Genomic DNA, 15,690 nt, shown 5'->3' on the forward strand with positions numbered 1-15,690 from the left:
CCGGCGAAGCGCGAGGCCCCCAGGCTGCGGTGCGGGGCTGCCCGCGGGATGCCGGACGCCGGGCTCCACACAAGCCGCGTGCTCCTTTAGTCCTCAGGCCCCCGCCGTCGCACCCCCGGAGCTGCCAGTGTCGTGACGCCCTTTCCTACCTCCTGGTCACTTTTACTGTTGGACGGGAGGGAAAAATGTAACCTCTACGTCAGGCATCTCCTAGGCACCGGCCAATGAACTAGGCAGCGGAGGTGGGGTCCTTTGCTCGCGCCGAAATTCAAAGGTATAAATATTTCCGGCCGGGTTGAGGAGCGCGGGCTGTGCGTCGGAGCCGCTATGTCGGGGTCCGCTTGGTAGCGTCCGAAAGCCCGGCAGAGTGGGCCGGTCTCTGCTTTTGCAACCAGGAGTAGCTTCTAGGGCACCTGAGACCCGGGCGGCTTGGCGCGGCGGGGAGGCGGGTGCGTCCGCGCGGCAGGTGGGGCCTAGTCGGGCAGTCCCGGCTGCCGAGGAGGACGCGTTGTTTCTGTGTGTGCGCGGCGGGGCGGCGGGTGGGGGGGAGACGGGTTCGCGAGAAGCGACCTCAAGCTAATGTTAGTCCTGATGGGTTCCCTGGCGGAGTGGCTCCTTTCTCTCTAGCCCGGGAGGAGGGCAAACAGGTGTTGGTAGAAAGGCCTGGTGGGGCGCGGGGACACGCCGAGTGCGAAACAACCTGGAGGGTATTGACTGAGGCCCCCCCCCCCCCCCCCCGCCCTGGAGTCTGGGGCCGAAGCGGTGGACATCAGCAAAGATCAATAGGAACTTGCATTGCGATGGTCTGGAGAGACGAATAGATACTGTTGAGTGTCATCTTGAAGTACGACGAAGGGAAAAGAGTGAGGGGATGGGGACAGGTCCGTTTTTAAATGGGAAAGTCAAAAAAGAGCCTAGTAAAGTGACATTTGAAGAAAGACGTGAGAGTGAGTCGCGTCAGTATCTGGAAACAGGGCACTACGGGCAGAGGGAGTGGGATGTGGAATGATCCGTTTCTGTTAGAGAATGATAAAGATGGGGAGGTAAGCCTGGGGAAGGAAGTCGGTGACTTCCAGGTTGAACTAATGGTTTAATTCACTTCCAACTGGTTAGATTGGAAAACGTGTCTTTTACATCAGAGGAAAGTAGCTCGGCAAGTGCCGGTTTTCTTTCTCTGGAAGCTGTCATTCTAATGTTTTTTTAGTCTTTCACGTACATTATGATTACAGATTTCTGTTCCACTTAATGTTCTCTGTTTTGTATAGAGCTGCTTTGCGGCCTGTTTGATTCCCAGCAGAAGTTTTGCCAGTCCTAGTCCCTGGTGACCATGCATGTCAAGTCCATCATTCTTGAAGGATTTAAGTCCTACGCTCAGAGGACTGAAGTCAATGGTTTTGATCCCCTCTTTAATGCCATCACTGGTTTAAATGGTAGTGGGAAATCCAACATATTGGACTCCATCTGCTTTTTGTTGGGCATCTCCAACCTATCTCAGGTAAACTTTCTGATGTACGTGAATCTTAAGTTTGGGGAGTCTCGAGGGAACCCACATTGAACGTAGAGACTATATTGCTAGTATCTCTTCGTTTGCGTTTTGAGCAAGTTTTATGTAAATCATTATACCTCACCGCAGTCCTTTAGAGGTAGATGTTATTACTCCACTTTCTGGTGAGAAAACAGAACTTTTGGGTTGCTTAAGGTTCATTTCCTTAAGATGTTTGGAGCAACACTCAAACTCAGGCATTGTTTAAGGCAGCCTTCTTCCAGAGTCTGGATTCCTACCCATCACTCTGCATCTGAACGGTGAAATTCTTAGATGCTGTCTTCCTAAATCTTTCAAATGAACTTCAGTTAAGAAATTAGTAGAAAACAATTCAATGGAGGGTTGGAAGAGTCCTGTGGAGAAAGGCCCTCATTTTAGGTGGTTTCCCATTTTCCTTTCCTCGCTTCTGAATGCAACTGTCCTCAGCTACTTAACAGATCCTACATGGGTGCTTTTCCAACAGCAAGTAACCCATTTTTAATGCCTTTTTGTGCAGTATGGGGTTTTGTAGATGATAAACTTTTCTTTTGTTTTAGGTTCGGGCTTCTAACTTACAAGATTTAGTTTACAAAAACGGGCAGGCTGGTATCACCAAAGCCTCAGTGTCAATCACATTTGATAATTCTGACAAAAAGCAAAGTCCTTTAGGATTTGAGGTTCATGATGAAATAACAGTAACAAGGCAGGTGAGTGGCTACAAAATATTTGGATACTTAAGAACTTATATCTGACCTGTTTTTTTGGCAATATGACTTTACTGGCAAAGTTGATGAGCAAATTGATCAAATAGACTCGACCTCTTAAGAATGTCTTCCTTATTTTAAAAATTTGATCATGCAAATTCCACCATTTACCAAGAGGATTGAAAGGGATCTGGAAACCTGTCAGTCGGTACAGGCACTCAGCTGTGCTTAAATCTTGAACGGTATTTGAGTCTTCTCTGCTGGGATACCTATACTTGGGATCTTGTTACCTTCTGAGGTAATCTACTCTGTTATTGGGCAGGTCTAATTAAAAAGTTATTTCTATAAAGTGAGCCAAAGTATTATCATCAAGTTTTACATATTAAATCTGGTTCTTTGAGATCATAATCCATATTTTAATATTTCGGTTTAATATTGAGGTGTTAAATATTTAAGCTAAATCTTTCTAGGTCTTTCAACTGATAAAATTGTTTCTATTTCCTTCACTTGTCTGATTCCACTGAATACAAATTTGCGCTAGGTTTTTTTTGCCTTTATTTCATGCATGGCGCCTTAAATTGCATTTACGAGGATTAGTCTCCTTAGGACAGGATTAAGCAGAATTGTCACTTCATTTTAAGTGCGATTCTCTTTTCCCCTATATGACATTGGAGAGTTCAAAATACATTATGAATTCATATCCAACTTACTTAAAAATCACCGTAATTTTTAAAATGTGTATTAGCTGTGTTACTGCCATTTCTATTTGTAAGAAGGTTTTTGAAACCAGTGCAGGACCAGACCTTTGTCCCTTTATCTTGTTATAGTCATACAATGTTCCTTTGTCAGTTTTATTTTTAAAAATTCTGTTAAGTCCTGTTTACTCTCTATGTTAGCATTATGTAGCTTGTAGATTCTGCTTTCTTTTTTAATAAAAACCTTAAGAAAAAATAAGGCATTGACTAGGTTGGGATAAAATCCTGTTCTGTGTCATTAAGCATCCATCAGATACCTTTTAGGAATTTTCATAAGTCTTCTACTAATCTACCTAAAATTCCTGTCCTCATGCAGTCCATATGCCTTTATTTTCACCAAAATTTTGTTATAGGGATTTTTAAAAAATATTTATGTATACTAGATTTCTTGTTTAAATATATTAATATATGATCTATTAGCTTAATACTCCTGTCAAGAAAAGAAATGAATTAACACTCATCCAGTAGTTTGCTGTGTGCTGGGCATTCTTAAAGGCACTGGGAAATACAGAGAGAAAAATGAGCAACATCTTTTTAAGGACCTCAAAATACTGAGGATGACATGATTATGTCCATTAAGTGACAGTATAAGGGCTATAGTACAGTGTGAACAAGCTGGTGTCTGGTAGAAGTTGTTCTTTGAAGCTCTATGGTTACTCTTTTTCTTTCAAGAATTCAAAAGTCATGTCTTTATTAACTCCTTTTAGAATCTCTCAAGGATTGTTATCAAACTGCTTATCTTTGGGGCATTTGGGTGGCCCAGTCGGTTAAGCATCTGACTATTGATTAGGGGTCGTGATCTCAAAGTTGGGAGATTGAGCCCCCTTGTCGGTCTCCCTGATGGGCATGAGGCCTGCTTAAGAGTCTCTCCCTTTCCTCTTAAAAAAGAACTGCTTGTCTTTAGTTTTTAGTATCTACGTTCTGTTCTTTGGAAATTAAAAAGTGGAGGAAAGAAGGGTTAACCTCTGAGGGTGGAAAAATTACAGAGAATGATCATGTGTAGAATATGAAAGACTCCTAACTCTGAGAAAAGAACTAGGGGTGGTGGAAGGGGAGGTGAGCGGGGGGTGGGGGTGACTGGGTGGCGGGCACTGAGGTGGGCACTTGATGGGATGAGCACTGGGTGTTATTCTGTATGTTGACAAATTGAACACCAATAAAAAATAAATTTATTAAAAGAAAAAAAAAAGAATATCGTTTCACATGTACTTGAAAACAAAGTCAGAAGTGACCTTAGAGATCTAGTCCAATGCAGGGGAGGTTAGGAGGATTGTGCTTGGTTATATAATCCAAAAGTCCTTGGATTAGAAGTCGGTTATCTTGATTCAATCTATAGTCTTTTGACCACCTCCTACTTCCTCCATTATTTACTTAGGATTGGTTTTATTTACCATTTGTTGGACAGAAGAAACAAGTGAAACATATTTGGGAATTTGTCATTTTAGTTCAAGATACGTGTGTTCATTTATATTTTTAAAAATACTTCCCTTTTAGGTGGTTATTGGTGGTAGAAATAAATATTTAATCAATGGAGTAAATGCAAACAATTCCAGAGTACAAGATCTCTTCTGTTCTGTTGGCCTTAATGTAAACAACCCTCACTTTCTCATCATGCAGGTATTTTGTTTATGGTCTTTATATAATAGTTTTGACATCGTTTATTTTAATAGGACAAGTGTTTCATTTTGGCTTTTCCATTTTTTATTTTCTGTTGCACTGGTATTTGGGTACCTGTTAAGAAGTATGTGTTAGTTATGTGTATTGATATATTCTAACATACACATTTGAAGTTTAAAGAATGTCTAGAAGTAATTTTCTTTGACTTATTTTGTTATTACAAGAATAATACATGGTCACTATAAGAATGTATTTATTTATTTTTAAAGATTTTATTTATTTATTAATGAGAGACACAGAGAGAAGCAGAGACACAGAGGGAGAAGCAGGCTCCATGCAGGGAGCGTGATGCGGGACTCGATCCTGGGACTCCAAGATCATGCCCTGGGCTGAAGGCAGGTGCTAAACCGCTGAGCCACCCAGGGATCCCCTATAAGAATTATTTAAAGTATATTGTCATAATGTATTCTTTCAGAGTATTGGGTTGAAGCATTTTATTATTTCAAATATATATTAAATTTTAAGTAATTTCCTTCCTGAGAGACTTACTCAAATGAAAAATAAGTGTTAATATTTTCTTGCCCTTATATTATCTCACTCGACTTATCCGCAAGGTCAATGGCATGATCCTGATGTGACCAAAATAACTTTATTTTTACTACATCACAGCCTTAAAGCTTAAAATTTATTTTAAATGAATCTAAATCCTTGGGATGCCTGCGTGGCTCAGTGGTTGAGCGTCTGCCTTTGATTCCGGGTGATCCCAGATTCCTGGGATGGAGTCCCACTTTAGGCTCCCTGAATGGAGCCTGCTTCTCCTCCCTCTGTCTGTGTTTCTGCCTCTCTCTCTCTGTTTCTATCATGAATAAATAAAATCTTAAAAAAAAAATAATCTAAATCCTAAGTAATATGATGCTCTGAGACTTAGGTAGTGGGGTTTTGTCTTGTTTTTTTTTTTTTTTTTTTTTTTGGTAGCGATATTCTGGCATTGAAATAAAAGATTTTACGATTCTTTTTGAGGCTCACAAATGTGCAGTCTATTTCTAGAAATTATCTTGGAGTGTAGCCTTTAAAAAAAGACGTGTTAAACAATTATGCTAAAATTTATATATTTATATACTTATTGGACACTTTTATATCATTAATGTTGCCTCAGAAATACGGTCTGAGTTAATTTCATATTTTTTAATAACCATATCACTGGTAAGTGAAAAGGTAATTGGCAAAATTATGGAATTATAAGGTACCTTTGGTCTCAAATATAATAAAAGAAACATCTTTTCATGTAGATTAAAGAAAGAACTCCTTAAAGATTGGTATATTAGGATGGAACAGCTTCAGTGAAGATAAACATGTATGCCTTTAGGTAGGTGATTAATTTATCATTATAGTAACTGCCATTTTATTTTTCAGGGCCGAATTACCAAAGTATTGAATATGAAACCTCCAGAGGTAAGGATGCTATTTGTGGACAGTAAAAATTATAATTGTGAATAGTGTTTTAATCTTTTAAATCAATTTTTAAAAATTTCTTCCATTAAAATTCTTAGAAACATTATTGATTTAAAAGTGGCTAGTAAAGAATTTTTTTTTTAAAACTATTTGGCAAAAAAATAAAAAAATAAAAAAAAATAAAACTATTTGGCGCTATACCTCCCTACCCATTTTTTTATTTGTTTTTTTTTTTTTTTAAGATTATATTTATTCTTGAGAGACAGAGAAGCAGAGACATAGGTAGAGGGAGAAGCAGGCTCCTTGGGAGCCTGATGCAGGACTTGATCCTAGGAGTCCTGGGTCACGACCTGAGCCAAAGGCAGATGCTCAACTACTGAGCCACCCAGGTGCCCTACCACTTCACCTTTTTAAAGTTGTATAACATAACCCTTCTGATCCTTTGTTTCTTTATCCATAAATTAGAGTTAGTAGTCCATACCTCATGTCTTTTCTGAGGATTAAATGAGGATGTATAAGAAAATGCCTGGGACATTGGGGCGCAGATTTTTTTTTTTTTTTTTTTTTTTTAATAGAGGTAGAAGTGGCATATTAGTTGGTATGCGATGTAGTGATTAAACATATGTAGATGTTGCAAAATGATCCTTACAAATCTAGTTAACATCCATAACCAGTTACAATTTTCTTTTTCTTAGGATAACTTTTAAGATTTACTCTCCTAGTAACTTTCAAATATATAATACAGTATTATTAATTATGGTCCTCATGCTGTAACATGGTGACTACCATGTATATCCCCAGGACTTTTATAACTGAGAGGTTGTACCTTTTCACCTGGACCTATTTTGCCCACCCACTAACTCCCATCTTTGGTAACCATGAATATGTTCTCTATAAGCTCAGGGTTTTTTTTTTTTTTTTTCTTTTTAGATTCCGCATATAGGTTATATGGTATTTGTCTTTCTCTGACTTATTTCACTTAGCATAATGCCCTCAAATTCTATCCACATTGTCACAAATAGCAAAATTGCATTCTTTTTTAAATAGCTTTATTATATGCCATTGTGTATATATGTATATATGTCACATCTTTTTATTCATTTATCTGTCAGTGGACACTTAGGTTGTTTCCATGTCTTGGTATTGTAAATGAGGGTGCTGATACCTTTTCAAGTTAGTACCTTTGTTTTCTTTGGATAAATAGCCAGAATGGAATTGCTGGATTACATGGTAGTTATATTTTTAGTTTTCTGAGGAACCTTCATAGTTTCCTATAATGACTGCACCCAACTTACATTCCTACCTGCCAACAATATGTAAAGGTTTCCCTTTCCCCATAGCATCACCAACACTTGATATTTCTTGTCTTTGTGATAATAGCCATTCCAACAGAGGGAATAGCTCATGGTTTTAATTTGCATTTCCTAGATGATTAGTGATGCTGAGTACCTTTCACATACACATTGGCCATCTGTGTATGTCTTCTGTGAAAAACTGTGTGTTCACATCCTCTCTCCGTTTTTAAATTGAATTGTTTGGTTTTTCTTCTTTTGAGTTGTATATACAAATTCTTCATGTATTTCTATGTTAGACCCGTAGCAGATTTGTGATTTACAACTATTTTCTCCTGCTCATAGGTTACCTTTTCATTTTGTTTATAATTTAATTTGCTTTGCAGAAGGTTTTCAGTTTGATATAGTTTTTGCTTTTGTTGCCTTGGCTTTTGGTGTCAAATCTAAAAAATCCCCACAATGACAAATATCAAGGAGTTTATTAACCAGTGTTCTAAGAATTTTATGTGCCCAATGACTGTATCAAGCAGCCCTTCTCAACCATTGTTCCATGTTAGACTTAAACCCTACAGAAAAAGAGTTGAGTGAAATTAATTCATTACATACAGTGGATTGCTTAGGGTATTAATACTTAATTTTAATTTTTTTCTTGAAACCCCCTTGAAAGAGTTGGTATGAAGGAATACGTGTTTTGTACAAGAACAAAAGTTACTCTTTTCTGTTGGGAAGAACTAAGAGAAAACTGATAATTGATAACACCAGTCTGTTCTGAACCTGTAGGTTATGCATATCTTCTTTAGATAACATTTTAAGGGGAAACTTCTAATTTGAAACCTAACAAATACATAGAAATCAAAAGTTTTGAGAGAAATAATCCTCTAGAGATAAGACTTGATGATGAATTGAAGCCTCTGAAAAAGAGTGCTGGCAAAATTGTTCTACTTATAAAATTGTAATTGATGAGTATTTACCTTTTTCAGAGTGGTTTTCACATAAATTACTTTGTGTAATTCTCAACAGTATTGTGACATACTAAGTATCCTATGGATGAAGAAACTGGCATAACAAATTAAGTTACTTGCCCAAGTTCTTAGAGCAAGTGCCATGGTTGGGATGCACATGTTATGTCACACTTCATCCTGTTGTCAGAAAGGATTACTCTAAAGCGACAACTGAATGTTGTTAGCCTTTACTTTTTTTAGATTTTTAGACTTATATTTGAAGGAAAAGAGAGAGGAGTTACTGGCTTCAATTTTATTTTTAAATTTTTATCTTTAGATAATCTCTGTACCCAATGTGGGGCTCAAACCCACAACCCCAAGATCAGCAGTCACATGCTCAGCCAACTGAGCCAGCCAGACATTCCTGGCTTCAATTTTAAAAGAGTTTTTACTCTACATCCTCAGTGTAGCATGAAGTTTGATTTTTAGGTTGGCGTAAAGGCCAGAAAAGTTTCTTGAATGTTAAGGCTATGGGGAATACATGCATTTGTATGTACTTCTTTGATCCATTTGGGGCATTATTTGGTAAGATATTTAGTGAAGTTAAGACCTTAAATGATATACTTAATGTAAACTCAAATGAAGTTCTTTATCTTGGATTCTTAAAACATTAACGTAATTGTCTTTCTAGATTTTGTCCATGATAGAAGAAGCAGCTGGAACCAGGATGTATGAATACAAAAAAATAGCTGCCCAGAAAACTATAGAAAAAAAAGAGGCTAAGCTGAAAGAAATTAAGACGGTAATTAAATTTACATAAAATATTTTTAAATATGAAAGTAATTTTAGAGTTTCTGTACTGCAAAGAGGAAATTCCCTCTCCCAATTTTTCCTTAGACTTCATAGTATTTTCCTTTCAAATTTTTTTAATGGTACTTTACATACTGAAAAATTTGATTTTCCTTTATTTTCCAGATACTTGAAGAAGAGATTACTCCAACCATTCAAAAATTAAAAGAGGTATATACTGTATAGAGGATTGCCAGCTAGAATGTCTCAAAATTGGTGACGGTATTTAAGATCATACAAATAAAGATGAAATGTGTGCCACAGGAATTTTTCTGTAGGATGAAATAAGGAGTTAAAGAGTTGATATTTGATCATCAGCCTTCTGCTTGTAGAAGACATGTTCTGCATATCTATTAATCATAATGATTTCAGAGATCACTGGTGATCCCAGAAAATGATATGCCAATCATTTTGTAATGATTCATAATGATGTAACACTTTGTTGAAGAGAAGTCTAGACTTTCTGAATAATTAGAATTGAGTGGGACATTTCTTGAGGTTATGACATTCATAATACTCCTGCTGGTAGAGTGGATAGTTTCTAGGATAATAGAGGCTATCGCTGTAATTATTGCTATCAAGAGAGTTGGTAAGTGAAGGGAACTGAAACATGTCCAGGATTTTTCTATAATTTTTAAAGTTTCTGACGCCATCAGCGTTTCAGTGAAAAAATGCATTGAGGGCGTATTGATTTTAAAGTTGTCCATTGGGACGCCTGGGTGGCTCAGCAATTGAGTGTCTGCCTTTGGTTCAGGTTGTGATCCCAGAGTCCCAGGATCGAGTCCTGCATCGGGCTTCCTGCATGGAGCCTGCTTCTCCCTCTGCCTGTGTCTCTGCCTCTCTCTATGTCTCTCATGAATAAATAAAGTCTTTAAAAATAAATAAAGTTGTGCATTTAGGAATTCATTAAATGTTCATTAAAATTCAATACTTCTCAAAGTTGTCTTCTGAATCCATATAGTATTATGGATGTTATTGGAAGGACTGAATAGTGATCTTGAAGGTATCCTGTTTATAGGCATGTTTTAGTAGAAAACACTAAATCAGAGTGAATTTATTTTTTTAAAAAGATTTTATTTGAGAAAGAGTGCACACAAGAGCACAAGCAGGGGGAGAGGGATAGAGGAGGAAGCAGACTCCCCACCAAACAGGGATGCCCCGGACCCTGGGATCATGACCTGAGCTGAAGGCAGACCCTCAGACAACTGAGCCACATAGGTGCGCCTAGATCATGAGTTTAAACCTGGGTTTTGGGCAGCCTGGGTGGCTCAGCGGTTTAGCACTACCTTTGGTGCAGGGCGTGATCCTAGAGACCTGGGATCAAGTCCCACGTCAGGCTCCCTGCATGGAGCATGCTTCTCCTTCTGCCTGTGTCTTCTCTGCCTCTCTCTCTGGGTCTTTCATGAATAAATACATAAAATCTTAAAAATAAATAAATAAACCTAGGTTTTACACCCGATTTTGCAAAATTCATTCTGAATCTGACATTAGGTCATTTAACCACACCAAGTTCATTTCTTCATCTGTAAGTTACAGAGATTTTCATTATTACTCTGTCTACGCTAGCAGGTCCTTAATGGAATCAAGTTAGTAATGTGTAAGCATATGTTTATAAATAAGTTACATAATTGATTGTTGGGTAGGTATCTTGATAATACTACTACAAAATACATGTAATAGTGTATTATTGGTGGTTGTATAGGTCATACTGATAAACTACTACCCTCAGTTTATGAACCTTTTATCTACATTTCTTTGTTAATCCCAACTGCCTGATTATATATTAGAAGAAATAGCCACATAGGATTCACTGGTGATGGTATAATGCTATTTGAAAAGCCACTAATGTTTAAGTTTCTATAATCCATGATCACTAACTGAAGATGAAAACTGTTATGGGAAGTTTTATACATGTTGCTATAGTTTGAGTCTTTCTAAATTTGTTGAAAAATATGAAGGTTGAGTTATACTTTATTGGTGATTTCTTTTCCAGGAAAGATCTTCTTACTTGGAGTACCAAAAAATAATGAGGGAAATAGAACATTTGAGTCGCTTATATATTGCTTATCAGTTTTTGCTGGCTGAAGATACAAAAGAACGCTCAGCTGAGGAGTTAAAAGAAATGCAAGATAAAGTTGTAAAGCTTCAAGAAAAATTGTCTGAGAATGACAAAAAAATAAAAGCACTTAGTCATGAAATAGAAGAGTTGGAAAAAGGAAAAGATAAGGTCAGACATACATAAGAAGAGATGATATACTGTAAAAAATTATGTATAGTAACTAAGGTTCGCTGGATGTAGTCTTCCATATTGATTTGTTAATCTTTATGATAAGCTTATAAAAAGTCAGTCTTGAAGTCCTATAAGAAAATGATGGCATGAGTAAATTATAAGTACTTTGATTGATTTGGATGCATTTGATTATAGGAAATTGGAGGTAAACTCCGATCTTTAGAAGATGCTCTTGCAGAAGCTCAGCGAGTTAATACTAAATCTCAAAGTGCCTTTGATCTCAAGAAGAAAAATCTGGCAAGTGAAGAGAACAAACGCACAGAGCTAGAAAAAAATATGATTGAGGTAAGTAAATACGGAGTTCAGTAAATATGAAGTCCATTTCATTAATATTTATTGCTTGTGTGTGCTATGGACCAAGTGCAGTTGTTTGGGCTACAGATAGAGCAGTGGACAAAATGACAGATTGGACCAGTGCCTTTTGGGTCTTCATTCCAATGAGGAAAATGATGATAAAATAGGTGAAATATATAGCGTGTTATATAGTGATAAGTGATTTGGAGAAAATGCAGGGGAGAGTTTTAGGAATATAAAGGAGGTGGGTACAATTAGGGATTTTTAAATTGGGTAACCACTGGAGATCTCATTGAGAGGGTGATATTTCATTAATAAGACCTGAAGGAAGTCCGAGAACCATGAAAATAAATTGGCTCTGGGGTAAGATGTACCAGTAACAGTTGTCCCAGGTACCTACGGTATTAGAAATAAAAATGCAGGGAGACTAATTGTGGCCAGTTAGCACTAAGTAGGAATACAGAAAGGTAAAAGGAGCGCAATCAACATGATTTTATAAGACGTGAAAGACTCTGATCTTTATTCGGAGTGACATGGGAAGCTACTGTAGCTGGCTAAGAAGAGAAGAACAAGATCTTTCATATTTTAATAGTACTTTCATGGTATTTAGAGAATAATATAAAGATAAGGGGAAGAAGCAGGTAATTCAGGTGGTAGGTGCCAATGATAGCTCTAGGATAGCGGTATAAATGGGTGTATTGAGAGAAATTATAGGATCTTATGAGTATTTTTAAGGGTAGGTCCAATAAGGTAGTCCAGACAGATTGGTTGCTGAAAGTGGAAGAAAGATCTGATGGATACTGAAGATTTTTGTCTTTGATAATTGGAAATAGCATTACCATTAGCTTAGTGGAAAATAGGAGTACACTGTGAACATAATAAGCTTAAGGTGCCTGTTAAACTAAGTAGAGATGTTGATTAGGTGGTTGAATATAGGAATATTGAATCTGATCTAGAGAGACAAATCTAAATACAAATGTTGGCATGCCCCAGGGCTTGTGCTCAAACTTCTTTTATATGCACTCATTTCTTAGGTAGTTCCATCCAGCCTGGTAGCCCTAAAATACCATCTGCATGGTGATGTTCAGATCTTTAACTAAACTGGACTCTTTCCCTGAATTCTATATTTATTTGTCCAGCTATTTGATTGACACTTATACATAGAAAGAGTCTAAAACTTAATGTATCCAAAATAAAAATTTTTAAGTTTTCCCTAACTACCCAAACCTTTTTCAGTACTGAATTTTCCCACGTCAGAAAATGGCACCACTATTAACCTAATTGTTGGATCTAGAAATTAGAATCCTCTTGCATTCTCTCTTTTTTCTCAAACTCTGTCAGAAAATTCTCCTGACTTTAAAAGTACATCCTTAATACAGCCACTTTTCATCACCTCCATCACTGCTAACCTGTAGGCCGTCACCTCCCAAGAGGGATGCTGTAATGGAGTCCTTACCACTTGCCCTGCTTTTACTCCTGCTGCTCTACAGTCTGTTCTTCACAGAAACTGAAATATAAATTGGATCACATCGCTCTTGGGCTTAAAGTTCTTTAATGTTTCAATGTCACATATATAATTAAATTCAGCCTTTACCACCTTTACCATGGTCCACAAGACTGTACATGTTAGGACTTCTGGCACCTTTCCACTCGGTCACTTTGCTCCAACCACAGTTCCTCAAACATCCAAGCATATTCTGCAGAGCTTGCGTAGTTGTGTCCCCCTAGCATCAGCATGATCACTCCTTTTATTTCATGTAGGTTTCTGCTCAAAATGTCATCACAAAAAGGCCTTCCGTCATTCTTCTTAAAATAGTAGTTCCCATCACTTTCTGTCCCTTGCTTTATTTTTTACTATGTCTTCCCCTCTAGAATATAGGGTCACTGAAGACCTGTGTCTTTAATGTCTAGAACAATGCCCAGTAGATGTTAAATATCTAATATTTAATGAATCATGAGCTAAACATGTAGGCCAAAATTTTTGGTCACTTTCTTGTAAATAATATAGCTGGATTCCCCGCCCCAGGCTGTTATCTTACCGTATATGGTGTTTTAGTGTATATAACTTAAACGGTATTAAGTATTAGTAATGCCGTTCACACAAGTATTTAATATTTAAATTTTATGGCTTTTGATAGTTTATAAATTTTCATGTACATGTTCTTAGTCCTACAATCTTCACTTTGAAGCCTGGAGTAGAATGGTTATTACTTTTTTAGAGCTCTAGAAAGTTATTTTTTAGTTTCTTCAAATGACTGGTTTGTGCTATTATTTAACTAATTTCTGAATTAGATTGTAGCATGTGGAATAAAAGTATTTCTGGTAGTATAAGGGTACATTTATCCCGAAAACAGAGAGGGTGAATTGAAAAATGGAAATAAAGTTTTAAAGTTAGGATGGTTAAATTATTTTCCTTTTAACCATGCCCACTTCAGAATGCTATGAAATTTGATGACATAAGGGCATAGGTATATAAGAAAAAATGGGAATCTTTCCTAAAACATAATATTTTCCAATCTGAAACTCTTCCTGAAGGATTCTAGAACTTTAGCAGCAAAGGAAAAAGAGGTTAAAAAGATAACAGATGGGCTGAATGCCCTTCAAGAAGCAAGTAATAAAGATGCTGAAGCTTTGGCTGCTGCACAGCAGCACTTCAATGCTGTTTCCGCTGGATTGTCTAGTAATGAAGATGGTGCAGAAGCAACTCTTGCTGGTCAAATGATGGCCTGTAAAAATGACATAAGTAAAGCTCAGACAGAAGCCAAACAGGTAAATATAGACATTAATGATTGTGTGATTGCTCTTTTTTTTTTTTTTTTTTCTTAAGAAGCTGCTATGCCTTGACAGTTGTTATAAAATGATGAAAATAATCAGATCGATGTGAAGGAATTTGTTATCTTGCTGCTTTATAGCACCTAATGAAATGAGGTGTTTTATAGCACAATGAAATTCAAATATGTTAACTGCTAAATATTGATGACAATAGTTTGAGATGCTATAACATTAAATACCCTCCTAGATTAGTTGAAATTGTAAATGCAATAAATGCTTTATTCTATTTGTAGTATTGTATGAAATATTTGAGGTTAGTTTGTTGTTTTTGCTGTTTTAGTGGCAACATAAAGTCACAGTCTTAAGCTCTAACAGGACAACAAACATCCTGCCCAATTCTGTGCCCCCACACTTAGTCCTTACCTTTCATCCTTGAGGTTATCTCTACCTCCCTCTTAGTCTTTCTAGTCTTCCATTTCCCTACACTGATTTCATAATCTTCAAAGCTTGTCATTCAGGCTTTCAAATTTGTTTAGATAGTTGTACAGCTTTTAAAGTCCTATACATGCAAGAGTTTTGAGGGCAGAAAGAAAAAATATATTTTTTCACACATTATCTTTTAAAAGAAGACTCCTCTTTAAAAATACAGATGTTTGTGTCTGTGTTGTATTACTCCTGTTCAACATTTCTGTTATGCATTTGCAACTTTTCCATTCAAAGATGATGGTCACAAGAAATTTGTAAGAGATCAATAACAAAAAAACTTGCTAGTCCTCTCAGATTTTCTGTAACTTACTGTATATTGGGAAAAGTCCACCATTATTCAGTCTTGGATGACACATCCAGTTCGATCTCAGAATATGAGTTCATGCTTTTAAGGAACAGTCCTTAGTTATATAAACTAGCATTTGAATATCAAACTTCTGGCATTGAAATTTCTCTTGTTAGTTTCCTGTTCCAGTTGAATTTTCTTATTGCTCAGTACAGTTTCTCCATTGTTAATTGAACAACACTCAAAAATACACAAATAACAAACGGGCATACGTAAGTGGAAAGGAAGAGAACTAGTGTTCTGATTACTAGATTTCTGTTGTGTTTTTAATTTAACAGCTAATGGCAGTTATTCTTCAATATAATTTTTGAACTCAGTAATGTCATCTTTTATAAGTATCTAAAAACGGATTTAAATTATAAGTAATGAC

At 36.8% G+C, this 15,690-nt stretch overlaps 1 protein-coding gene across 3 annotated transcripts in view; it reads left to right on the forward strand.

Annotated features, from left to right (window-relative positions):
* Window positions 1-221: 221 nt before the first annotated feature.
* Window positions 222-15,690, forward strand: part of SMC2 (structural maintenance of chromosomes 2) — a 63,417-nt gene continuing 47,948 nt past the window's right edge. The window contains exons 1-10 of one of the 3 annotated variants that reach the window (XM_049116334.1): window positions 222-242; window positions 1,266-1,495; window positions 2,080-2,229; window positions 4,476-4,598; window positions 6,012-6,050; window positions 8,975-9,085; window positions 9,259-9,303; window positions 11,126-11,359; window positions 11,558-11,707; window positions 14,252-14,485. In XM_049116334.1, the coding sequence (XP_048972291.1) occupies window positions 1,328-1,495; window positions 2,080-2,229; window positions 4,476-4,598; window positions 6,012-6,050; window positions 8,975-9,085; window positions 9,259-9,303; window positions 11,126-11,359; window positions 11,558-11,707; window positions 14,252-14,485 (1,254 nt within the window). In that variant the 5' untranslated portion in view covers window positions 222-242; window positions 1,266-1,327. Of the gene's footprint in view, window positions 243-263; window positions 467-1,265; window positions 1,496-2,079; window positions 2,230-4,475; window positions 4,599-6,011; window positions 6,051-8,974; window positions 9,086-9,258; window positions 9,304-11,125; window positions 11,360-11,557; window positions 11,708-14,251; window positions 14,486-15,690 lie in introns of those variants that run through there. The other 2 variants (XM_025432376.3, XM_025432377.3) reach the window with 2 other exon arrangements.

This window comes from Canis lupus, chromosome 11 (genome assembly GCF_003254725.2).
Source record: "Canis lupus dingo isolate Sandy chromosome 11, ASM325472v2, whole genome shotgun sequence".
NCBI lineage: Eukaryota > Metazoa > Chordata > Mammalia > Carnivora > Canidae > Canis > Canis lupus.